Here is a 27,673-nt window from a genome sequence, read left to right as displayed (position 1 = left end):
AGCAACATCAAGAACAACACCAATTTAGGTTGGACCATTCATGACCCAACCCAATCTATGCGTCCGTGAAGACTCACAGGTGGGCGACTGAGGCAAAAATCCAAAAGTAATTGTCCTGGCGCCACTGGTCTTCTGCCGCTTCCGCCGCCGTGGTTCCGTCCATGTCTTAGCTTCCTACAGTCAAGTGATCATCCGCGAGGTCACTCCTCTTCCTCCACGATGAAAATTGGTCTCTAGAATAGGATGTATGGGAATCGGTTTGGATCGATCGAGAGGGAGTGAAGTCGAATATTTCGGTCTGATATAAACACAAGGAGAGAAAATCATTCCCAGATTTGCGTTTTCTTTCACTGAGCCGAGTCGGCATGAGAGATTGTGATTTTCCGACCGCTGATTATTGTCGAGTTTGGCGATTCATCTTAGTGGTTATTGCCACCACATTGTCGACGGTTTCTGACTTCGTTGTTGATTTCTCCTCATGGTCGTCGATCGCCATTTTGCAGCCACGAACCAGGCAAAATTCTCTCCTCTTATCCTTTGTTACAATTCTGTCTTCTGTAGATAGGTAGCCGAGAGTCCAGGATAAAACCAAGGTGAAATCAACTATACATGAGACTGATAGAGTGTTGTATATTCATCTAATTCGAGTATGGTTGTGAGTTTGCGTCGAAATGGGTACAATCCACTCATTCACCGTGTTTGCATAACATGGATTTGAATCCTCATTTTATACTTGATTTTGTTGCGAGATTTTTCCGTTGTGACTGAATCTGTGCTTTCTCTTTGATTTGTGGCATATGGTTTGATGTCCGAGTGGTTCGCTGATGAAAGGCCATTCCCCTCGCCGGAGTTGCCTGCGGTTAAAGGCCAATTTCTTACTTCCCTCTACTTGTTGTGTTTATGCATTGTTTGAGATATATTAGTTGGAGAATAAAAACGGCCCTCCATCCATAACGGTGTTTGATGGCAGGTGGTGATGAAGCCGACGGGATGGTTTTGGTAGTGGATGGTGATGTCGGCTGTCAACATCTGGCCGGAGCTCCGGCATGACATATACGGTGGAGAAGAACAGAAAATAAGAATAGAAATAATAAAAATAAAATAGAAAAATAAAAAAAAGGGTATAATAAAGAGGTCGGGTCTGATCTGATTAATTGATCTGGGCCGGATGTTATAAGATTGAGAGATATGGATCAGATAAAGATAAACAATGGGCCGAACGAAATTGGTATTGAATCTGGACAAAATTTGATAAGTTGGCTATATTCAGATTGGGCCCAGAGTGATCCGAAAATCAGACCCAACCCGGACCTCTGTGGTCCGGGCGAGACCCACAGTCAGACTGGACAATCGGACTGGGTTCCCCTGACCCGGTCCGAAGTCCCTTTTTCCATAATAAAAAAATAAGAATAAAAAAATTCAGAAAATTCAGGAAGATATAAAAATGTGGGAAAGGCTAAAAAAAAATTAGAATTCATTTAGTTTAGGGCTTTTAAGGAACATTTTGGGCTTAAACAAAATTTGATTCAAAATTGAATAAACCTTTAGAACTTTACCATAGGAATTTTTTTTTATTGTTTTTTCTTTTAAAGACGATGTCAGGTCGCTGTTTGTGCACTTTTATTTCGATTTTACTTTATTGCACACTTTTAATGCATTGATTGTTGTTTTTCTTTTTATTAGAATGGTTAGGTTAAATTTAGGATATCAATGAACACAAACATCGCATGGACACTTAGTGGATAAAAACTTTTGGACTCGTAATTGCATGCAACCACCGATGGATTTAGAGATGTAAATGGCGAGAAAAGATCTTCAGCTTGCTCCGAAAGATTTCCATAGGCAATACTAAAGGCCCTCTGTAAATTGCCCAGCGAGGCAAGAGCATACATACGAAGCTGGACTAGGTGTATCCTTTTGTTGTAAAGACCGTTGCAAGATTGCCCAAGAAGCATCTAGGAGAGTAGAACTAAATGTTCTTCCAGCAGTTCCAAGTGCCGATAAAACCAGCCCTTCATCCACGGAAAGATGAACAGGAGGCCTTGCCATCTCGCCTCTAGCAATCCATTTCACCATAAATTCCAATGCATAAAATGCTAATTTGTTGTTGTCACCTTGCATCACAATTTCAGCAATGTAATTTCATACACTCCACGGTGGACAAAGAGCTTTATTTTGATCAATTGCCTAAGAACATTGGCACGAACAAAGTCACAAATGGAAAGGACGAACCAAGAAATGAACATATACAAGTGCAGAACTTCAAGGATCAGGACCGAACATGTTAATGGCATACCTTGCACCTCTCAATTATCAACACCAATGTGTCCAATCGGCCTTTCTTAATACAGCTTTGTATACATTCAGAGAATTCTTCCATCAACAACATATAGCCAGATTTCAGAGTTAGATCAACATATTTCAAGGCAGCATCTATTTGATCCGCCAAAAGGAGCAAGCGAGTATGGGAACCTCACAAACACTGGATGATAAGATATCTGGTCATGATGATCAATCTTCGAAGCAAATAAACAAAGAAAGTGAGGCAAGAGCAGCGGCGAAGGAAATTTTCCAGAATGTGAGTCAGTAGGGATCCAAGTACCTGGATTATTGTGATCTTTTAAATTTGTTTGTTCTACTCTTTCACTGTCCCGCTGAACCCTAACTGTGTCACATATTGAAATTTTCCAAATGTTGATCTACCTAGTCAAACCAAAATTCAACATATTAATGTCCGGAAATCTAGTTAGTTTAATGGATGTTAAGATAACATATTATGCTCCTGATGCGAAAGGGGGAATTATTATTGCTAGTTGTGACTACTCATGAGCAAAAGTTCTTACTGATTGAATTTTTTCAGAGTCGGCTCACAAAACTCTTTAGTTTTAATTTAGATGCAAAATGAGACTGTTTTCTATAGCTCAAATAGAAAAAAAGCTAGTTGGTTTTTCTTTAAAAATGTGGACATAATGAAACCAATTGATTACACTAGGCTTATAAATGCAATCTTCTTTACGTTGATGAAGTAGTTACAATGTCTATTTACATGTGTTCAACTTCTGTGGTTACAGTGTCCACTAATTGAGATTTAAGTTTTTTATTTGGATGTAACGTAGGGTAACACTTATAGAGAACGAAAAGCACTAGCTTTGACGCTGGATGATACCAAGACAGCCGTGACCAAACTCCATCGGATGATGAACATTCAAGTTGACATCATCATAGCTGTTATATGGCTCCTTATACTAGGATTTGCCATGAAAAAGTTTCTGCTTCTCATAAGCTCCCAATTGCTACTTGTGGTATTCATATTTGGAAACCCCTGCAAGATGACATTTGAAGTGACTAGTTTCTTCTTTGTTATGCATGCATTTGATGTCAACGATTGTTATGAAGTCGATGGGGTCCACGTACACAAGCGAATAGAGCTTTGTGCTTTCGACGGATGTTCAAAATATATGTTTCTAAACCATGATGCAGTGTGTTTCAGATGGTGGTGAAAGAGATGATCATTTTAACGACTGTTTACCTGAGATACGACAACCATAAGATGATAATTCCAAACATTGTTGTTGCTACTAAGGCCATCAGTAACTACTATCGAAGTCCTGATATGGGAGATGTAGTTGAATTCCAAACATTGTTCTTGTTCTTCTCTGTTTCATCGTGGCAATCTTCTCAATTGGTTTAGATATGTGCACATAGAATTAAATTGCATCTTCCACATTAGGACTTCGATAGTAGTTACTGATGGCCATAGTAGCAAGAACAATGTTCGGAATTATTATCTTCTGATTGTCGTATCTCAAGAAAACAATCATTAAGATGTTCATCTCTTCCACCACCATTTGAAACACAGTGCATCATGTTTAGAAACATATATTTTGAACATCTGTTGAAAGCACGAAGCTCTATTTGCTTGTATACCTTGACCCCATCGACTTCACATTGATGGTTGACGTCAAATGGATGCATCACTAACAAGAAAATAATCGCTTCAAATGTCATCTTGTAGGAGTTTCCAAATATGAATACCACAAGTAGCCATTGAGAGCTTATTAGAAGCAGAAACTTTGTCATGGCAATTCCTAGTATAAAGAGCCATATAACAGCTATGAGGATGCCAACTAGCATGTTCACCATCCAATGGTGTTTGTACACAGTTGTCTTAGTACCATCTAGCATCAAAGCTAGTGCTCTTCGTTATCTGAAAGCATAACTTGCAGTACATCCAAATGCAAACTTACAGCTCAATTAGTGGACACTGCAACTATAGAAGTTCAACACAATTAGATAGACATTTTATCGAGTAACTCCAATTCGAGAAGATTGCATTTATAAGCCTAGTGCAATAAATTGGTTTCATTATATCCACATTTTAAAAAAAGCGCCAACTAGTTTTTTGCTATTTGAGCAATAGAAAACGGTCTTATTTTGCATCTAAATTAAAACTAGGGAGTGCTTTGATCTGACTCTGAAAATATTCATTCAACAAGAAGTTTTTGCTCATGAGCACTCACAACTAGCAATAATAATTCCCCCTTTCACATCAAGAGTAGGATCCATTACCTTAACATCCACTAAACTAACTAGATTTCTAGAGATAATATGTTGAACTTTGGTTCGACAAGGTAGATCAATATATGTTAAATTTGTAACAACTGGCGTCTTCTAAGATTTTATATTATACGATAAAAAGCTATCTTGCTCAATACTTATGGTGAGACATTGAACAAATTCCTGATATCTGCTCATCCAGTGTCGTGAGGTTCCCATACCGCACCAAATTCATTAGCCGCTTCACATTCTAGGCAAATACATTCTTCGGGCTCAATTTATGCAAGTGATCGATTGTGATCCCCTCTTCCCCTTGTCCTTTCCTCTAGGACTCTTCTGTACTCTCCAGCTACCTATCACTCTCCCACTATCTTTCGCTGGCAATTAAGCCGCATTAAGGTCGGGAGGTATCATAGCCCTCCTTTTTTGTAGCTTCTCAGATAGGCGTAAAAGTGTCTCAATCACATACTAATTGAATAGAGCCTACTAAATCCTATAAAAGTTGGTGCTCACGTGGATGGAAGATGCCAAGACCTTGACTATAAAAGTCTTTGCAAGCCAAATAACTATGCCAACCAAGAACCTCACTAAGATCTTGGTCACCAACTGATAGTTCTTGCTACTGGTCTCTCTCTTAACCTTTTTATCAAACAGGAAGTGCCATGCTAGCAAGACCAGCCCTAACCATAGACAATTTTGCACTGCTTTCCTCAATCCATAAATTAAATAAAGAACCCTCTTCCACGTACCAAAGTTCCTCTCAATAAAGAACACAATGATCTTGACACCCCAACTAGAGATCAACCTCCCACATATCAACACCAACACCATTACCTCCCAATTCCATAGCATGAGCTTCCATAGAGTCTTCTTTCTAATATCAAACTCACCCATTCAAGTAGGACCATCAGGTCGAGCCTGGCCTTCTTATATTGCTCTAGTAAGTCCTCCCCTGTAAAAGGATCGTCCTCAACCTCGTCCCTGCCGCAATTGGGCAACAACCCTAATTTTGAGATCCGACCAGATATCTTGTCCATTTGATCAAGCAAGTCCATGAGCCTTGACTTGTTCTTTGCCATAGTCATCAGAAGCTGTGACTTTTCTTGAATGAGCTATTGCTTTGAAAAGATGCGTTCGACATGCACTTCAAGACTTCCAAATGTGTTGGAATAGCATGCATTTGTGTGTGATCTCGCATTAGTTTACTAACTAGCAGGAGGCAAAAAGAGGAATGGCAATGGATGGGAAGGTTAATGCGCCCGCGCGCATGATGGGGCGTGTGTTCTACACTCAGCCGTACGAGCTTTTTGTGAAATTTCGGCTTTAGCCCTTTGTTGCTGAATTTACTGTTTTGGTCCTCTACGCATTAATTTACTGTTTCTCCCCTTTCTTTGCTGAAATTCGTCTTTTAAGTGAGAGAAGGTCACGGTCGAGAATGGAATAAGCTAGCAGTTAGCTCAAACAATCAACATGCTAGACAAACTCAACTACATCATGCTAGAGCAATACCAAGTTTGAATCTACCAAAATCATATCCAATTAGTGCCATGCAGCAACATTCAGAATTATTACAGATTAGTCGAGATCAAAACTTCCTATTGTTTTGTAAAGAATTGACATGAAATTGATGTAATGTCTTCACACCTACATATATGAACTTGTGTCATCAAACTACAGACAAAATAGAACGAGAATTTCATTGGGCTGAGAAATACAATCACGGTCAGCATGCAATCGGTTCAATTCCAGCAATTTTTTTAACAAATGCCAGCAAGATTCCAGCATAAATTGACAAAATTCAATTCATTTCGACAAGACTCCTTCAGTCTCATTTCCAGTATACTCGAACTTCCCTTTTATTCTTCTAATTATCGGCCAAATTTTTATCCATTTCTATTCAAGCGACAAATATACAATATTACCTATCCAAAATCTATCAAACCATTCAAAATAGTATCCTCTCAATTACAAAACATGTTCCTTGAAATCCAATATAGCTGAACGTTTCACGATAAAACAAACAGCATAAAAACATTCATAATCGGCCCGAGATCAACATGTATGAACTTGATATACACAATCCTCTACACAAATTCTTAAGCAGAGACCAACATATATACATTTTACCTCGCCGTTGATCACCTCTGACCATCACTAGAACAAAGCAATTAACATATTGACTCCAATCATCAACATCCATGGATCACCATATCATAGAGCATACAACAAATGAATGAGAAAGTTTGCGACAGTCAGGGGAACCTACTTTCAAACATATACTTGAGGAAATTTTCAAGCACAACATCCACTCCATGTCACACAGGTTTAGATTTTACTCTAAAAGTGACCGAGAATAGGACAAGAGGTCTTTACCATGAAATCAACTCTGTGATGTACTCAGACACACAAAATGATTTATAACAGAGACTAACTTCTAATGTTTAGATTATCATAAGTTGTAGGAGAGAGATAATAAAGAACTAACGTTGATTAAATTATGCTAGAGACTGCAATCGGGTCTTATTTTTAGGAAATAGGTTTCATTCATGGTCGAGGCCACAGGGAGCTCTATATTTTCACTTATCCAAAATCGGGTCATCAATTTCGATCATTGGATACAAAGTGCGTAGTCAATTCACAACTGGGTAGCCTTAAAGCTAATAATAGTTCACATTTCCTTTATTCATTGTCGGACATGTGACTTAAACTGTGCTAGAGACCACAATTGGTTCTTATTTTTAGGAAATAGGTCCCATTCATGGTCGAGGCCACAAGAAGCTCAATGTTTTCACTTCTCCAAAGTCGGGTCATCAATTCTACGAAACAAACGCAAATAAGGACATATTTTTATTCTCAATGCATTGATTACCATAATACAAGAGATACAGTGCATTGGGAATTACAACTTTCCTTAATTTGGTGTTTAACAAATGTGGCGATGGCACTTATTAACAAAATCCATATAAAATTTATCATTCGCTTGGTCTCTCTGTAAACCCCATGTTGCTTTGTTATGGGGAGCAAGAATGTTTTCAGAAGAGTCTAATGCATGAAATTATGGCTTATAATTAGGGATGTGGAAAGGCACACCAGCAGGGGCATCATCATTGCGGTATGATCAATTACGAGACGTGGGTAATTCAAATTGCTTTCTAGATTGCAGTCAGCCGCGTATATCCAGGGTAACAATTGTAACCAACATTGTCCCGCATTCTAACAATCCACTTCAAAGCTACAATGAAGAATGTGAAACTGAAACCGGTTCGTTTCCCCTATGAGATTCGATGGGCATATATCCTCTTACTGCATTACAACCTACCGGCGGCCCTCACTATTTCGAGGCAACACATGTTGATTCGCAAGTTTTGGAGGGTGGAGTAAATATGGCCGGTCGATCATCACAACGTATAGAAATACCTTACTCGAGTGAGCATTGATGCTTTCATTATAGAAGTGATACTTCTTTGTATTATTAAATCTCTTTAGAATAACTCAAATTCATTTCTTTCCGTATCGCATCATTTCCAAATTACAATAGTATCATTGCAAATTATATATATCCGATATCACTATCTTTTTGGTGCGCAGTTTCTTTCATCAAAATGTTTTATGTGCATGTTGATTTTCATTGTAGATGGTTTTCGTGATCAAGTTCGGTATGTTGTTTTGCCTTTACCCGTGGCTTGATTTGAAAGTCTCATTATTGATTGATCTTACACTTGAATATCTTAGTGCAACCAGCTCTGGTGTCCGCTCAACATCAAAGTGTTCTAGATCAGTTTATTAAGGGAAAATTTCAAATAAGGGCATGAAGTGCCATCATTTTCTCAAATAAGGGCTTGAAGTGGATTTTGTATCAAATAAGGACATGAAGTGGCATGTCAGTCTCAAATAAGGGCCTGAAGTGATTTGAGAGTTTCAAATAAGGGCTTGACTTCGCCGGTCACTAGACGGCAAAATATTCCGGCTGGCGACTGGTGAGGTCAAGGGCATTTTCGTCCAAAAATAATTTTATTTTTTTCTTTTCCTTTTTCCTTTCCTTTCTTTTTTTCTTTCCTTTTCTTTCTTTTTTCCTTTCTTTTCTTTTTTTCATTTTCTGATCTTCTCTTTAATTCGCTAGTGACCGATTGCCGGTGGCCGGGCTGGCCACCAGTGAAGCCCGAGAAGGGCTAGGCGAGGGTCGCCCTCGGTCGATCTGGCGAGGGCCACCCTCGCCGACAACGGGCGAGGCCGGCCCTTACCATATCAGGGCGAGGCTGGCGTCGCCAGCTGCCAACGAGGGATGGCCTCGCCGGATCTGGGCGAGGCCAGTCTCGCCTCGGCAAAGGTCTTGTCGGCCACCCGTTGCCCAAGCAAGGCCGGCCCTTGCTTGTGGCTTTCGAGGGTGGCCTCGCCCAGGGCAAGGGTCGCCTCACCGAGATCTGGTGAGGCCGTCCGTCGCCGGTAGCTAGCGAGGTGACCCCCGCCTGTTGTCGGCAAGGGTGGCCCTCGCCCAAATCTGGCAAGGGTGGCCCTCGCCCAAATCTGGCGAGGGTGGCCTCGCTCACCCTCACCTGTTGCCAGTGAGGCCACCCTCGCCTAGCCCTGCTCGGGCTTCGCCGATGGCCGGCAGCACAAAGAAAAACTAGAAAAATAAAAAAGAAGAAAGAAAAAGGAAAAGAATTCAAAAAAGTTAAAAAACGTAAATGCCCTCACCATTTAGAAAGTTATGCCCTTATTTGAAACTGAAATAGCCACTTCAAGCTCTTATTTGACACAAAATCCACTTCGGACCCTTATTTGAGAAAATGAGGGCACTTCAAGTCCTTATTTGAAAAAAATGAGGGCATTTCAAGCCCTTATTTGGAATTTTCCCGTTTATTAATCATGAGATAAGGAATGTGCAGCAGAATGCAACTGTGCCATCATCATCATGGCAAAGCCACTTAGTCAAACGTCTCCCCACAGCTTTAATGGACATGGGTCCATGTACCCTATCATCATCACAAACTTTGAATAACGCTCCTCCACCTTCTCAGATTCCACCTTGTGGAACAAGTCTGATAGTCCCATTGTCATTATCAGGTATATAAGCCATTTAGTCAAACGTCTCCCCACAGCTTTAATGGACATGTGTCCATGTACCTTATCATCATCACAAACTTTGAATAATGCTCCTCCACCTTCTCAGATTCCACCTTGTGGAACAGGTCTGATAGTCCCATTGTCATTATCAGGTATATAGTTATTTACCTAAATTAATCCCTATGTATCACCATGTTATATTAATAGGGGCAGCAAAAATGCTATCATGAGACTCTAACAAATGCAATTTTTGAATTGCATAATTAGAGTGAACAAAAGTATGCCAATGACGAATCGTCCAAACACTGGCAACAACTTTGAAGAGAATGAAGCTTTGAAAAGAATTCAAACGACTCTATAGCAGAGAATATGACATAAAGGACGAGTTAAATTATGGCGAGTCGCTATTCTTAAAGAAGATGAAAATGGAAGTTACGAATTGGTTGGCGGATGTAGAGAATCTTAGAAATGATTTCCCTTGTTCTGAAGTAGCAAGTGAGGATAGTTTGTCACCACAACTGTAGGTGGATATACTGAAGCGAGAAGCATATGACCTTATGAGACATGGCAATTTCCCAAATGGACTATTTGAGGCGAGAGAGACCAAAGTTGGTAAATTGTTAGAAGGAAAGATGGTGGGAGAGGCATTTCAGAGAAATATTACAAAAGTTTTAGAGTACCTAGTAGGGAATCAAGTATCCCGACTAGGCATTTATGGAATGGGGGGTATTGGTAAAACGACTATTATGATGCACATACGTAATAGACTCCTTGAGAAAGCAAACTATGGCAATGTGTTGTAGATCACTGTGTCCCAAGATTTTAACACACAAAAGTTGCAGGACGACATTTGGGAGGCATTAAGTTGAAGCATTCCACGAGAAAAGGATGTGAGGAAACGAGCAACAATCTTGTCCGATTGTTTAACCAAAAGAGGGAAGTCAATAATGATCCTCGATGATGTGTGGGAACGTTTTGATCTTGAAGAGGTGGGAATCCCTGTTAGAGCAAATGAATTTAAGTTGGTCTTAACTACTCGATCCTTTGATGTATGTTGCCATATGCATTGTCAAGAGAAGATAAAAATTGAACCTCTCTCTCAAGAAGAAGCCAAGAGTTTATTTATGGAGAAGCTTGGATCCGAAGTGGCACTTAATTTGGAAACTGAAGTAGTTGCCAAGTCCATTGTTGAAGATTGTGCAGGCTTGTCGCTTGGAGTCATCATGATGGTAACAAGCATGCGAGGAGTGACTGATGTGTTTGAATGGAAGGATTGCTTGGTGAAATTGAAAGAATCAAATATGGGAGAAATAGATATGGAAAACAAGGTCTTAATGACTTTAAAATTTAGTTACAATCACCTTGGTAATCATGAAGTTCAACAGTATTTCTTATCTTGTGCGTTTTATCTAGAAGATAATTTGATTGATAAGTTCGAGTTGATAGAATTCTTTATTGACTAAGAATTGATTGGTGGATTGAATACGAGGGAGAAACAATATAATAGAGGCCTCACCATACTTAACAAACTGGGAAATGTTTGCCTATTGGAAGATAATGGGAGCGAAATGAAGATGCACAATTTGATTAGAGACATGGCATTGCACATCATGAGCGCGACTTCGATTGTAAAAGCACGAAATGGGTTGACAAGGATAGTACCAAAGGAATATTGGACGGATGCTTTGGAGAAAGTTTTTGTAATAGAGAATCAAATTAGAAAATTTCCATTGAACATGTCACCAAATTGTCCTAAGCTATCAACTTTTCTATTGAATAGAAGCATGTTGACGGATGTGGTCATTCCCGATTCTTTCTTCAAACAATTATGGGGGCTAAAGGTTCTAAACCCGAGTGAATGTCCACTAACAGAACTTCCAAATTCCATCTCAAACTTAGTAAACTTGATAGCACTATTGCTCAGAGATTATTGGAAATTGCGCCGTATTCCTTATTTAGGGAAGCTCAGATTTTTTAGAAAGTTGGACATTTATGGGTGTCATTGTCTTGAAGCGCTCGAGGGTCTGGAAATGTTGGTGAACTTGAGATACCTTGACCTAACTAATACACGTACAAAGAGATTAGCCAAAGGAACACTGGGGACTATGCTAAACTTACAATATCTTAAAGTTCAGGTAGTAAATACAGAAGACATTGCAAGATTGAGGGCATTGGAGACACTTAAATGCTACTTTGAAGATGTGGATGATTTCAACAAGTGTGTGAAGTTTATTAAGCAAAGTAATCATCGCTATTACATGCTCAACGTGGATAAAGAAATATCAAAGTTTTATGTGGAAGTATATGATGATGCTCGATTTGGGAATTTGGAGTGTATTGTCCACATTTATAAGTGGAGTCATGCTATTGTGAGCGTGGGAAGGCAATGTAGTGGCATTTGCCTTTTGATTCCCCAAGATGTGCAAACACTGACATGGAGAAAATGCGATGGTACAACAAATTTGTTTGACATGGGTCCGCTTGAAAACCTTGAGGAGCTAAAAATAGAAGAATGGAAAAACTTGAGGGTTCTGCGTCGAGGACAAGATGAAGAAATAATCGACATCCATGACTCCCCTAGCCCAACTCGTGCCCCTCCCCTCTTCCGAAGCCTTGGGGTTGTGAAAATATATCAATGTCCGAAATTAAAGTATCTATTTGGGCATGGGTCTAAATTCTACCTTCCGCATCTACAATTAATTGAAATACGTAATTGTGAGGAAATGGTAGGGATAATAGCAGCAGTTACATCATTACCTCCACATTCGTCCCTGGCCTTCCCTAGTCTAACAGATATAGAAGTTCGACATTGTGATAAAATGAAGAGAGTGGTGGAATCCGAGTGGCTGCCCCATTTCCCTATTCTGAGAGATATCACGGCCTATTGTTGTGAGGAGATAATGGGAGGTCCTCCCCCATACATGCTAGTTGGAGAGATTTCTCTCAAATTGCTTGCGGTACATGGTTACAATAACATGAGAAAGCTGTTTCCACATGAGTGGTTGATCCATCTTCGAAATCTTCAAAGTATCTGTGTCACTTTCTGCAAAGGAATGGTGGAGATGATAAGCGGAGCGGGACAAGGCCAAGAAGGAAGCATAATGACTCCTATAAACAACACCCCTTCATCGTTCCACTCTTCAATTTCTCTCCCAAAGCTGAAGCGCTTGATTCTATTCCATCTACCCCAGCTGAAGAGCATGTGTGAAGTCCCAATAACTTGCTATTCCATGAAATTAATACATGTGTTCAAATGCCCTAGACTAAATAGGATTCCTTTGCAACTTCGATTACCCGACATCGAGGACCTTCCGTGTATAGAATTGGAAGATGAGGAAAAGTGGAAGACACTGATATGGGACCGTCCTGATGCTCAGGCTATTCTTCAACCTTATTTTATTTTCTATGGCAATTGTTGGGTTCTACAAGGCAGGTCCCATTAATGAGAGTTATTGATATAATTTCCTTCACTTCTTAAAAGTCATTACGAAGATGTAGCTTTTCATTTTGTATTCATGCAGCTCTAACAGTGGCTTTTGCAGAATTATCTGCCAAGGAAAGGATTTCCTTCAATGTTGCTTTCGAAGAGGTCTGCTGAAAGGCTTCAGCTACTATTTTGATTAACCGAGCGTGCTTCTTTCCTGCGAACTAAATTTCCCATAGGTTTAACTTTTTTCACGTGCCAACCTTTGTTGGCAGAAAGGACGTTATATTTCTTGCAAAGGAAATGAGTTCTCTCCAGCGACTAAGGATTGTCGGTTGAACAAATTTTGATGCTTTGTGCAACCCTTCTCATTTCATTTTCCTTGTCAGTTTAGATCCTTGTAAGCAGTTACTTCGTCTGCATTTTCGCATATTTCTTGTATCTACGCGATTATACTCGATTGGGTCGGAGCACAAGATGCAAGTTCGAAGTATTATGCAAAAGAAAATCACAAAGCAAGTGGTCAAAATCGACTATTAAACCGTGAAGCATTTTGCTTTTCTTTTTTTTGGATAAAACGTATCCATATATGAACTGAAAAATGGCAGTGGCTATGAGTGTCTCAACAAAAGGGCATCTAGTGCATTGTAGACGCTTAAAAAGAAAAATGAACGTCAAAGACTCAATTTCTTTTAGGTGGTATAAAAATGAAAAATGAAGCTGTTTCAATGTCGATAAAATGTCATTGATATCAAGAAGTCGATGTAGTTTTTCGGTCCATGTCAACAGTTCGGCAGCTCGATCAGGCACCCGAATGAGGAAGGAGGAGGAGAAAAATGAAAGAAAAGAACGGGGAAAAAAGGAGAAAAAATATTATTTTTTTTGTCGGGAAAGAAGAATAACTTAACTTTCCTCGCCCTCACTTTCATCTAGTTAGATAATCCACATCATCAGAAATTGGGCGACATGGCCCAGAAGCCTCATATTGAGCTTTCCGAAATATTGAGGCATTTACCGTAAAAAAAAAAAAGGGAAAATTCATAGTATACGTTACATATTGTCGCTCCTTTTTTTTGTTAAATTTTACATCAACTGCGTGCCTGGAAGTTTCTAAGCACCGACTATTCTCCATGGATTGATGACGATCCCTTATTATTTAAGGAACCCTTCCCGTTTAACTCAATTTTGTTTAGAGGTGCTTTAGGCTTCGTTTATTTCGCGAAAAATATTTTCGGTGTTTGGTTCGTTTAAAAAAATGAGTCAATAGAAAAATATTTTCGTAGTCAACAAAAAACCTATACATAAATTCAGGAAAATGATTTCCTCTTTGAAAAGTCGGAAAACATTTTCCAAAACGTAACTAAATATCGGTTCTTAAACCTGAGACTCTACACTTGTGCACGAAAACCTTAACATTGGTTCATGTGTCCCAACGTTCAGGATTAGGTCTTCGACGACCAAGCTGGGTCCCCAGTGCCTACGCCCAGGTCCATCGAGGCTGGGCCCGAGCCCCTGGTGCCCATGCTCAATTCCCCAGCACTCGAGCCCGAGTTCATAAAGGCTGTGCTTGAGTCCGTGAAGTTCGAGCTTTGGTCCCCAAAGGCCGTGAGCGAGTCCTAGGCATTTGGGCTTGCGTCTTAGATTAATGAAATGTTCGTTCTTATAAAAATATTTTTAAAAAATTGAATATTTAATTATTTTTTAAAATTCGAATTTTTAATTATTTTTCTCTTTTTCTTTCCTTTCCTTTTTTTTCTTTTCTTTCTTTTTCTTTTTCCTTCTTCCTTGGCCAGTGGACGGCCATCAGGACAGCCAGCGACCAGCCAAAGTTGAGGATCGAGCCTCTCAGAATCTGGCGGGGCTCGAGCGATCTAGCGAGGCTCGAGTTCACTGGAATCGGGTGAGCTCACTCCTCGTCTATGGCTGGTCACTAGCCAAGGAAGAAGAAAAAAGAAAAAAAAAGAAAAAAGAAAAAGGAGGAAAAAAAGAAAAGAAATATAAAATCAAAAAAATAATTAAAAATTTTAATTTTTTTGGTAATTTTTCCCGGAAATTAAATTTTCCTTACTAAACAGCGAAAAATATTTTCTAATTTATTTTCAGGTTTCAGTCAAATACCAAAGTGGCCCTCGTTACTGTATCCAACTTGCGGTGATACCATAAAAATCATCGTGGTCTGCGAATGTAAGGATGATCCAAGATTTGGGACTTGCGAGAGGACAACCGACATTGATGGTTGCGATTATGCTCTTATCGGGCCGGGAGGGGGAAGTCTTTCCCCTGATGGTTTTGCTCCCAAGTGACGATGCAATTTTGCTGGATTTTTCTCTGATGCTTCTTTGTCATTTCCTGGAACTTTTAAAGAATAATTTTCATCTTGTATCCATAAAATGCAAATAGTCGATGAATTCCATTAAAAAGATCCCACGTCTTTTGTTTACGAGATTTTAACGGGCCTTATGTTTATATAATTTCCCTTCACTTATTTGTTCGAGTTTTTAGGTCAGACTCTCTCATGTGTGCGAGACTTAGTTATTGCATGGGTAGATTGATATATTAAAAGATGCAATGGATTGCGATTCACCTTAGTAAGCGAACCATATTTGACATTTCCACGTTGTTTGGCAATAATTGGCTCAAAGGCGAACGTGTCTTTGTGAGTAATACTGTCAACTCCTTTCGAGATTCTCCTTCCAAGGCATGTTCTCTACTCTTAGATAACCCAAAAGTTTTCCTCTTTTCCTCGAGAAGTATAATTTAAATCTCGCTTCAATTATTTCCTCTATGTAGATCTAGTGTATCTCTCTACTTGTGCTTTTGTTCATGGTGGATTAAGGAGTTTAAATCTATCTGGTCGGTTCACCGTTAACATAAATTAAGCTTTTTTTTTATATGAAAGCTGTCAAAAAAGTCCTAAATTTATTGTACTTATGCAAATTCAGTTTTAAATCTTTCAATTTGGCCAATTCAGTCCTAAATCTTTTGACGATTTGCCAATTTAGTCCCAAAATTTATAATTGTGCCAATTTAGTTCCAAATATTTTGCCAATTTGCTAATTTAGTTCTAAATCTTACGATTTGCCAATGTAGTCATTCTGGTCAATTTCGATCGAAAAACGCTGACGCGATGATCTAGTCAACATCAGTCATCTTACGTGACATAGCCGACATTGATTGGACAACTTTTGCAATTTTTTATTTTTTTATTTTATTTTTTCTTCCTTTCTTTTTCTCTTTTCCTCTTTTTCTTCCAACTCTTGGTCTAGGTGAGGGTGTCGCAGCCCTCGCCAGATCCAAGCAAGGGCATAGCCTCGCTTGTGACTAAGCGAGGGTCGCCAACCCTCACTGGCCAAGTGTTGGAAAAAAAAAAGAGGAAGAGAAAAGGAAAAGAAAAAACAAAAGAAAAAGTAATAAAATTTTAAAGAATAATCCACAATGCTGGCCATACTACATAAGACGGTCAGCCCCGAATAGACTAAATTTCACGGGAAAAACTAAATTGGCAAATCGTTAGATTAAATTGACACAATTGAAAAGTTTAAAATTAAATTGATAAACAGTCATAAGGTTTAGGACTAAATTTGGCCTAAGAATATATGTTAGATTGTCTTATTATCTAGGGTTAATACCACGAAAAACCCTAAATTGGTACACTTGTGACAATTTTACCCCAAACTATTTTTTTGACCATAAAAAATCCAAAACTGGTACACTTGTGACAAATCTACCTTGAACTATTTTTTTGACCACCAAAAACCCCAAAATGGTATACACGTGACAATTTTACCCCGAACTAATTTTTTAATATTATTTTTTATTTTTCGAATTTTTTATTAATTTTTTTATTTTTCTTAACTTTATTTTTTCCTTTCTTTTCCACCTCTGGCCGGTCGCCGCGCGAGGTCGGCCCCACCGGCCGCTGGCGAGGCTCGACCTCGTCGGCCGCTGGCGAGGTCGGCCTCGCCGACGTTGGGCGAGGTCGGCTTTGCCTCCGCAACGGCAACGGCGAGGTCGGCCTCGCCCAACGCCGGCGAGGTCGAGCCTCGCCGGCGGCCGGCGGGCCACCCTCGCCGGCGTTAGGCGAGGTCGGCCTCGCCGGCGTTGGACGAGGTCGGCCTTGCCCACGCAGGCGGGGCCGAGCCCTCGCCGGATCCGGCGAGGCTCGACCTTCCGGTTGCGGGCGAGGCCGACTGCTCGCCCAACGCCGGCGAGGCCGACCTCGCCTCGCAACGGCGGGGCCGAGCCCTCGCCGGATCCGGCGAGGCTCGACCTCGCCGTTGCGGGGCGAGGCCGACCTCGCCCAATGCCGGCAAGGCCGACCTCGCCGCAACGGCGGGCCGAGCCTCGCCGAGATCCGGCGAGGCTCGGCCTCGCGTTGCGGTGGCGAGGCCGACCTCGCCGACTTCCGCCTCTGGCCGGTCGCCAGTCCGGCGACCGGCCAGAGGTGGAAAAGAAAGGAAAAAATAAAGTTAAGAAAAAATAAAAAAATTCGAAAAATAAAAAATAATATTAAAAAATTAGTTCGGGGTAAAATTGTCACGCGTATACTAGTTTGGGGTTTTTGGTGGTCAAAAAAATAGTTCAGGGTAGATTTGTCACAAGTGTACCAGTTTGAGGTTTTTAATGATCAAAAAAATAATTTGGGGTAAAATTATCATAAGTGTACCAGTTTAGGGTTTTTCGTGGTATTAACCCTATTATCTAATAGTCTAGCCTTCGTTTCATCACGCGCGGCTTTACCTTTTGAGCGACATAGCCTAGCCTGACTTCGTCTTGGCTGGGTCCGCTTATGTGGGGCCCAGCTAAAACTTAAAGTCAAAAATAAGTCAAAAAGTCAAAAAGAGCAACAAAACAAAAGAGAAAAAGATGGGAAGCTTTGGGGGTGTGCCCAAGAGAGCCCAAGGAGAGAGAAAAGCAGCGAGTGCTCACCGAGAGAGAGCACCTAAAGTGAGCGAAGGAGAAGAAGAAAAAGGGAATCTTTACGGTCCGATTCGAAGATTAAACATCGACGGAATTGGTGCAAATTTTAGTATGTTGTTCGTGAGATGAAGAGCTACAAGTTGATCGGTTTAGTTCGTTGAGAACCTTCTTCAAATTCTCTCATCGCGGTTAGATTTTCTCCTTCGTTTATGTAAATCCATTGAAAATTTTGTTGTATTGATGATGCTGAGCGACTAGAGAATAATATTTTGTATATCCTACTATTCTTAGTGATTAGTGAAAGTTTTTTGGCCGTAAGTGATTTTTCCTGCATTGGATTTTCCACATAAAATCTTGATGTTGTTTTTGGCTTTGTCTCCTTATCATTTCAGCATAATAATTGTGAGGTTGTGTTGCTGAAAATATTGTTAATTGTTGCCGGGTTAAGTCGATTTCGGTCGGTTTAGTTTTGGAAAGATATTGATTCTAAATTGGGTTTGGTTCTTGGTGAATTATTACCCGGTTCTCCCCATCACTTCCTTCAACACCCTCTTCCTCTTCGTCAGGTTGGAACCGTAACTAGCGGCTGTCGTGAACTCCTGATACTAAATCACGGTCAGTGCTTCAAAATTGCAAGAGCAACGTAGGTTTGGTCGACCCTTTTAATGTACGTGGTGCTTAGTTTCCATTTACGAACTTTAAAGGTATCCTCAGGTGGTTCTGCTTACATGGTGAATTGTAGTCGTGTAGCAATTAACACACCATCTGCCCAAGCTTTCATTTCATGAATCACGAGGTGCAGTGGGTTTCTATCTGGCTAGTGATAAAAGATTCGGCATCTTTTTCTGGATCTTTTTTAATCTACTTGTATGAATTCGCTCTTCTATGGTTTGCTCAAAGGTGTCTCCGTTTTTCTGTTATATTATATCCATGCATGTAGGTAATAATAAGCATGCCTAGAGAGGCAGATCCATTTTGGAGGTACGTGGAGGTCGTGGAGAACAACAAACGGAGGTGTATATTCTGTCGCAATGAATGTGCTGGAGGTGCTACAAGGATAAAGGCTCACCTCGCTGGGGTTCCGGGCTACGGTATTAAAGGGTGTGAGAGAGTTGAGAATCATGTGAAAGAAAAAGCCTTGAAAGCGATTAAAGGTACAAGCGTGTCAGATCCGAGCCGTGCAGGAGGTACATCGGGGGAAGGGAGGGAAACAAAATGTGGCGGAGGGAGCCATGCTCTATTCCCCTGTAACCACTCGCCGAATTCGAATGATGTGCTGAACTCAAACCAACATACGTGTGTATCGCAGCAACCGTCTTGCCACTGGCAGACAGGAAGTGATGCTGCGGCAACCCACCCTCAGCATCATCTGGTTCTGCCTTACGGTGAAGTGTCTTTGGATGATCTAGATTTCTCTTGGCAACCCAATCAATCACATCAGAGCTTTGACGCTGAACATGGAGATGAAAACGCCTTGTCATTCCTGCAGTCTTCAATAGATTGGTTGGCTTCACTTCCTCCTGATTCATATGATATATCACAGCTTTTTTGTCAATCAGTTAACCTTGATATAGGCGACGGACAACAACATCCGAGAGCGTCATCATCCTTACAAATTGTTAAATATGTCTTGAATTTTATGTTCTCGGTCCGGTTTAACACCCGACCCGACATATTTTCGTGCGATCCGAAAATTGAGATTTAGTTCGCGACGCGGAGAGTTGGGCCGATAGGCCCAACTCGTAGCAAGTGAACAAATCTCTATGGCGGTCCGCCCGAGCTGGAGCAACGAACCAATGTTTCGGGGGGTTCGGGGGCGTAGCCCCCGAGGAAATTTTTTTGGGAGCACTATTTATACCGCGGCTAGGTTTTCTCATTGTAGAGAGAGAGAATTTTATTTTCAGAGAGTTTTGTAAGCCGTGAGCTTTTGTCGTTGTTTCGACTTCTGAAAACTGTACTCTCTTTGATTATAGTGGAATTTTGTCTTGCCTCGCCCGTGGACGTAGATCACGTTGTGATCGAACCACGTAAATCCTCGTGTTCTGTGTTTGCTTTTCCGCGTTTGCTACAACACAAATGAATGACCAACAGACTCCAGCAGGGGCATCATCATCCGAGTACAATCAATTACCTGATGTAGGCAATCAGCCGCGTATAACCAGTGTAACCAACACTGTACCGCATTCTCACGAACCACTTCCGAGCTGCAATGAAGAATGTGGAGCTGAAATGAGTTCTTTTCCCCTGCAAGATTCGGTGGGCATATATCCCCCGATTGCATTACAACCTACTAGGGGCCCTCACTATTTCGAGGCAACACGCGTCGATTCGCAAGTTCTAGAGGGTGGAGCAAATGTGGCCCGCCCATCATCATCACCAGGTATGTCTTGATTTACCTAATGTCGTTCTGAATAAATCATAGGTATGCCTAGATTATCTTACTCGAGTGAGCATTGATGCTTTCATTACAGAAGTGATACTTCTTTGTAATATTAAATCTCTTTAGAATATTCATCTCTTTCCATATCGCATCGTTTCCAAATTACCGTGATATAATTGCATATTCTATATGTTCGATATCACTATCTTTTTAAGGCACAGTTTCTTTCATCCAAATATTTAACTTATTATTTGCCCGTTGATTTCGGTTGTACCTGTTTTTTGTGATCAAGTTCTGGATTTTGTTTTACCTGTACACATGGCTTGATTTGAAAGTTCCATTGTTGATTGATCTTACGCTTGAATATTTTAGTGCAACCAGCGCTGGTGCCCCCTCAACATCAAAGTGTTCCACATCAATCCATTACTCACGAGACAAGGAATGCGGAGCAGAATCCAACCATGCCATCATCATCATGGAAAAACCATTTAGTCACAAATCTCCCAACAGCTCCAATGGACACGGATCAATGTATCCTATCATCATCACAAGCTCCAAATAATGCTCCTTTACCTCCTTTACCAGGTATATGGTTATTTACCTAAATTAATCCTTATGTATCACCATGTTACGTTATTAGGGGCAGCAAGCAGCTATCATGAGACTCTAACAAATGGAATTTTTTAATTGCAGAATTAAATATGAACATGGGTGCGCCAATGACTAGTCATCCAAACACAAGCAATAATTTCGAAGAGAATAGAGCTTTGAAAAGAAAACTAAAACGACTCTATAGCAGAGAAGCTGACGTAAGGGATGAGTTAGAATTTGCTGCGTCTCTATCCCTACAAAAGCAAAGAAGGGAAGTTGCGAATTGGTTGGCGGATGTGGAGAATGTAAGAAGTGATTTCAATAGTATTGAAGCAGCAAGTGATGATGGTTTGCCACCACATCAGGTAGATATACTGATGCAAGAAGTAGAAGACCTTAGGAGACAAGGCAGATTCCCGGAAGGACTATTTGAGGCGAGAGAAATCAAAGTCAGTAAATTGTTAGAACGAAAGTTGGTGGGAAAGGCATTTCAAAAAAATAGTACAAAGATTTTGGAGTACCTAATAGGGAATCAAATATGCCGACTAGGCATTTATGGAATGGGGGGTGTTGGTAAAACGACTATTATGGTGCACATACATAATAGACTCCTTGAAAAAGCAAACTATGGCAATGTGTTGTGGATAAATGTATCACAAGATTTTAACACACAAAAATTGCAGGACAACATTTGGAAGGAACTAGGTTTCGGCATACTACAGGAAAAGGATGTGAGGAAACGAGCAGCAATGTTGTCCGATTGTTTAACGAAAAGAGGGAAGTTTATAATAATCTTCGATGACACGTGGGAATGCTTTGATCTTGAAGAGGTGAGAATCCCTATTAAAGCACATGAATTTAAGTTTGTCTTAACCACTCGATCCTTTGATGTATGCCGCCAAATGCATTGTCAAGAAAAAATAAAAATTGAACCTCTATCTCAAGAAGAAGCCGAGAGTTTATTTTTGGAGGAGCTTGGAACTGAAGTAGAACTTAATTTGGAAACCGAGGCAGTTGTGAAGTCAATTGTTCAAGAATGTGCAGGCTTGCCACTTGGAGTCATCACGATGGCAAGAAGCATGCGAGGTGTGACCGATGTGTTTGAATGGAAGGATTCCTTGGAGAAATTGAGAGAATCGGATATGGGGCAAACAGATATGGAAAAGAAGGTCCTAATGAAACTTGAATTCAGTTACGATCGCCTTGGTAATCATGAAGTTCAACATTGTTTCTTATCTTGTGCACTTTATCCAGAAGATGAATTGATTAATAAGTTCGAGTTGATAGAATTCTTTATTGACCAAGGATTGATTGGTGGATTGAATACAAGAGAGAAACAATATGATAGAGGTCTTACCATACTAAACAAACTAGAAAATGTTTGCCTGTTAGAAGAACATGGGAGTAAGATGAAGATGCACGATTTGATTAGAGACATGGCTTTGCACGTGATGAGTGCGACTTCTATTGTAAAAGCAGGAAAGCGGCGCATTCCACCTGAGGAATATTGGACGGATGCTTTGGAGAAAGTTTCTCTGATGCAGAATGACATTAGAGAATTTCCGTTGAACATGTCACCAAATTGTCCTAAGCTATCAACTTTTCTATTAAAAAGAAGCTTATTGGAGGATGTGGTCATCCCTGATTCTTTCTTCAAACAACTGCGGGGGCTAAAGGTTCTAAACCTGAGTGGATGTGAACTAAGAGAACTTCCAAATTCCATCTCAGACTTGGTAAACTTGAGGGCACTGTTGCATAGAGGGTGTTCGAAATTGATCCGTATTTGTCATTTAGGGAAGCTCAAATCTTTAAGAAAGTTGGACATGTGGGGCTGTTATCATCTTGAAGCGCTTGAGGATATGGAAATGTTGGTAAACTTGAGATACGTTGACTTATCTTGGACACGTATAGAGAGATTACTCAAAGGAATACTGGGTGGTTTGCTAAACTTGCAATATCTTAAAGTTAAGGTAGTAAATGGAGAAGACATTACAAAATTGTGGGCATTGGAGACACTCGAATGCTACTTTGAAGATGTGGATAATTTCAACAAGTGTGTGAGGATTATTAAGCAGATTAGCCCTCGTTATTACAAGCTCATCGTGAGTCAAGAAAATTCATTTTTTCGTGTGAAAGTGAGTGATGATGTTAGCTTTGGGAATTGTGGGAGGAGTGTCGAAATTCATAACTGTAGTCATGCTATTATGAGCGTGGGAGGGGAAAGTAGTGGCATTTGTATTTTGATTCCCCAAGATGTGCAGATATTGACAACGAGATTTTGCGACGGAACAACAAATCTGTCTGGCATGGGTCCGCTTGAAAACCTTGAGGTGCTGGACATAAGAAAATGGGAAAACTTACGGGTGCTCAGTGGAGGACAAGAGGAAGAAGTAATCAACATCCATGATTCCCTTTCCCCAACCCCTACCCCTACCCTTCTCCTCTTCCCAAGCCTTAGGGTTTTGAAAATATCTCGATGTCCAAAATTGAAGTATCTCTTTGGGCATGGATCTAAATTCTACCTTCCGCATCTACGAGAGATTAAAATATCTTACTGTGATGAAATGGTGGGGATAATAGCAGCAGTTACATCACTACCACTACCTCCGCCCCAGCCTTCCCTAGTCTAGAAGCGATTTCTATTGTGGGGTGTGATAAAATGAAGAGAGTGGTGGAATCTGAGTGGCTACCCCACTTCCTTAATCTGAGAAGAATCAGAGTAAAACTTTGCAAGAACATGGAGGAGATAACCGGAGGTGCTCCCCCATACATGCCAGTTGAAGAGATTTCTCTCGAATTTCTTACGGTACTAGTTTGCAATAACATGAGAAACCTGTTTCCACATGAGTTGCTGATCCATCATCCAAATCTCCAAAGTATCGATTTCAATTGCTGCAAAGAAATGGTGGAGATGATAAGAAAAGCGGGACAAGGCCAAGTAGGAAGCATAATGACTCCCGTAAACAACACCCCTTCATCCTTCCAGTGTTCTAATTTTCTTTCAAAACTAAAGAGCTTGCAGCTATTCGATCTACCCCAGCTGAAGAGCATATGTGAAGTCCCACTAAGTTGTGATTTTATGGAAGATATAGTGGTGTCCAAATGCCCAGAACTGAGCACGATTCCTTTGCAACTACGATTACGTGATAATGAGGACCTTCCATATATAGAGGTGGAAGGTGAGGAAAAGTGGAAGACGCTGATATGGAATCATCCCAATGCTCAGGCTATTCTTCAACCTTATCTCCATTTCTATGGCAGTACATGTGTTCTGCTAGGCAAAAGGTCCCATTGACATTAGTGTGAGTTATGGATATAATTTCCTTCACTTCTTAAAAGTCGTTACAAAGATGTGGCTTTTCTTTTTGTAGTCATGCAGCTCTAACAATGGCTTTTGCAGAATTGTCCGCCAAAGGAAAGGATTTCCTCCTATGCTGCTTTCGAAGAAGTCTGCTGGAAGGCCTTCAGCCGCTATTTTTTTAATTACTCGAGCATGCCTCTTTCCTCCAAACTGAATTTGCCATAGGTATAACTTTTTTCATGTGCCAACCTTTGTTGGCAGAAGGGACGTTATAACGTGTATTTTGAATGCTGTGGCACATTTTGTTTTATTTTATTTTTGTAATGGAAATATTTCTCTCCAAGGACTAATTAAGGATTGTCTATTGAACCAAAGATGATGCTTAGGGCAACTCTTCTCATTTGATTTACCTTGTCACTTGTCATATTAGATCCTTGTAAGCAGTTAGTTTGTCTTCATTTTCGCATATTTCTTGTGCGAAATGCCTTTTGAAATCTCTTTATATATATACACACGCGATTATACTCGATTGGGTCAAAGTACAAGACGCAAAATCACAAAGAAAGGAGAAAATTACGAAAATAGTCCTAACGTATTGCAATTGTGCCAATTCAGTCATAAACTTTTTTTTATGCCAATTCAGTTATAAACCTTTTGCATTTGTGTCAATTCAGTCCATCGGGCCAATTTTGGCCGGCCGGCACTGACGTGAACGCCAGCCGACCGGCCAATGCTAACGTGGTAATTTTTTAATATTATTTTTATTTTTTCGATTTTATTTATTTATTTTTGTTTTCTTTTCTTTTTCCTTTCCTTTTTTTTCCTTTTTTTTTTCTTTATCTTCATCTTCAACCTCTGGCCGGTCGCCGACGCCAGAGGTAGGGGCCGGCGAGGTCGGCCTTGCCGGCCACTGGCGAGGCTCGACCTCGCCAGTTGCCGGCGAGGACTAGCCCTTGCCAGTTGCCGGCAAGGTTGGCCTCGCCCGCCCCTGGCGAGGTCTCATCCTCGCCAGGGTCGGCCTCGCCCGCCCCTAGCGAGGTTTGACCTCGCTGTTGCTGGGCAAGGCCAACCTCGCCAATCACTGGTAAGGCCGTTGCTGGGCGAGGCCAACCTTGCTAGTCACTGACGAGGCCGTTGCTGGGCGAGGATAAGCCCTCGCCAGTCTGGCGAGGCTTGAACTCACCGGCGACTGGCGAGGTCGGCTTCGCCTAGCAACAGCGAGGTTGAACCACGCTAGGGGTGGGTGAGGCCAACCCCAACGAGGACGAGCCCTTGCCAGATTTGGCAAGGCTCGAACTCGCCGACAACTGGCAAGGTCAGCCTCGCCCGCCCCTAGCAAGCTTTGACCTCGCCGTTGCTGGGCGAGGCCTCGCTGGCAACTGGCAAGGTCGGCCTCGCCCAACGACGACGAGGTCAAGCCTCACTAGCGGCTAGCAGGACCGACCTCGTCGGCTCTTGCCTTTGGCCACTCGCCGGCGCCAACGACCTGCCAAAAGTTGAAGATGAAGATGAGAAAAAAAAAAGAAAGGGAAAAAAAGGAAAGGAAAAAGAACAGAAATTAATAAAAAATTCGAAAGAAAATAATATTAAAAAAATTACCACGTCAGCATTGGTCGGCCGGCTGGCGTCTACGTTAGCGTCGGCCGGCCAAAATTGGCCAGATGGACTAAATTTACACAAATACAAAAGGTTTAGGACTGAATTAGCATAAAAAAATGTTTATGACTGAATTGTCACAATTACAATAGATTTAGGACTGTTTTAGTAATTTTTCCCAAAGCAAGTGGTCAAAATCGATTATTAAACCGTGAAGCATTTTAATTTTTTGATAAAATGCGTCCATATATGAGCTGAAAAGTGGCATTGGCAATGGGTGTCTCAACAAAAGTGCATGTAGTGCATGGTAGACGCTTAAAACGAAAAATAAACGTCAAAAACTCAATTTCTTTTAGGAGGTATAAAAATGGAAATGGGACTGTTTCATTGTCAATAAAATATCATTGATATCAAGAAGTCGACGTTGCTTTTCGGTTCATGTCAACGGTTCGGGAAAATATTTAGTGGTTTGCGAGCGCCACGCTAGCAATTGACGTGGCGCGTGTGTTTTAGTCATGTCCAATAATTAGTTGACACGTGTTTGCTAAGTTGGATTAAAAAAAATAAAAATCCAAATTTTCTCTTCTTCCTCCTCTCCCGACCGAGTCGTCGTCCATGGCCATTGTCTCCGCCGGCTCTTGATTCTAGCCGTCCATGACCATCGGCGCCGCGTTCAGGCGTCTTTTTGGCCGGCACTTGATATCTGGCTGTCCATGGCGACCGGCACTGAACAAGCGGCCGTTGCTCGCAGCCATGGCTCCAGATCAAGAGCTCGCGGCCATGAGTTCCAGATATGGAGCCATGGCCGCGAGCACGACGGCTCCAGTGCTCTTGAAGTCCGACGGCGACTCTTGAAGTCCCAAACTTGAAAACAAAAAAATGGAGAAAAGGAAAAAAGTGAGGATGAAGTTAAGGGAAGAAACGTCTGCTTGCTTGTCCATGGTCGCGGCGAGACTTCCAGATCTACAACGGCTGGTCCATGGCCGCGAGCGACGGTAGTCGACTTCAGATTTGCAACTCCGCCCCCATGACTCCAGATCTAAGGACTGCCGCGCGGGTGGCCATGGAGGGGTAGCTTGAGTCGGACTGGAAAAGGGTGGAGATGCTGGAGGTCAGGGATAGAGAGTTACGGTGTCGGCTTGGAGGGGTAGCTTGGGTAGACTGCAAATGACGCCAAAGGGGGTGGAGATGCTGGCCAGACGAGGTGGTGCTCTGTGATGGAGGAGGAAGCACCGGCGACCATGGAGGACAATCAAATCACAGAGGAAGGAGGAAGAAGAGAAAAATAAGTTTTTGTTTTTTTATTTTTTATTCCACCTCAATTGACACGTGTCGATTTATTATTAGGTATGACAAAATGCGTGCCACGTCAGCTACTGACGCAGCGCTTTGCAACCACAAAATATGTTCCCGCAACGGTTCAGCAGCTAGATCGGGCACCCAAATGAGGAAGGACGAGGAGAAAAATGAAAAAAAGAAAAAACGAGGGGGAAAAGGAGAAAAAAGTATATATTTCTTTTAGTCAGGAAAGAAGAATAGTTCGGCTATCCGCGTCCTCACTTTCGTCTAGTTAGACAATCCACGCTGGAAAAATTGGGTGACACGGTCCCAGAAGCCTCACATCGAGCTTTCCCAAATGTTGAGGCATTTACTGTAAACAAAAAAAAGAAGAAAAATTCAAAGCACTCGTTGCATATCGAATAGAAATTTGAACCCTTGTGGTGACAACATCCTTTGAAAGAATTATAAATCTAGTGCCGCTCTTTCTCTCTTTCTTTTTTATTTATAATTTTACATTAACTAGGTATTTGAAACGCTTTAAGCACCGGCTATTCTCCAT

The 27,673-nt window shown here is 41.2% G+C and overlaps 1 protein-coding gene and 2 pseudogenes across 1 annotated transcript; 2 read left to right on the top strand and 1 right to left on the bottom strand.

Moving 5' to 3' along the window:
- Positions 1-3,587: 3,587 nt before the first annotated feature.
- LOC130134554 (mechanosensitive ion channel protein 6-like) lies at positions 3,588-5,737 on the bottom strand (annotated as a pseudogene).
- A 3,914-nt stretch (positions 5,738-9,651) lies between these two features.
- On the top strand, positions 9,652-13,100 carry LOC115675044 (putative disease resistance protein At4g19050). The gene has a single exon (XM_030597638.2). The coding sequence runs from the start codon at positions 11,190-11,192 to the stop codon at positions 13,062-13,064; it is 1,875 nt and encodes a 624-aa protein (XP_030453498.1). The 5' UTR covers positions 9,652-11,189; the 3' UTR covers positions 13,065-13,100.
- A 4,831-nt stretch (positions 13,101-17,931) lies between these two features.
- On the top strand, positions 17,932-24,611 carry LOC130139635 (probable disease resistance protein At4g27220; annotated as a pseudogene).
- Positions 24,612-27,673: the final 3,062 nt, after the last annotated feature.

Source organism: Syzygium oleosum, unplaced genomic scaffold (assembly GCF_021117445.2).
Source record: "Syzygium oleosum isolate NSW1041296 unplaced genomic scaffold, Sole_v2.1 Sole_v2.13, whole genome shotgun sequence".
Lineage (NCBI taxonomy): Eukaryota > Viridiplantae > Streptophyta > Magnoliopsida > Myrtales > Myrtaceae > Syzygium > Syzygium oleosum.
Note: the sequence above shows the minus strand (reverse complement) of the source record. Positions and strands in the feature narration are given on the sequence as shown.

Bases quoted from the DNA above. Each gene is read 5' to 3' on its own strand.
- LOC115675044 (XM_030597638.2), top strand. From the start codon at position 11,190: ATGAAGATGCACAATTTGATTAGAGACATGGCATTGCACATCATGAGC.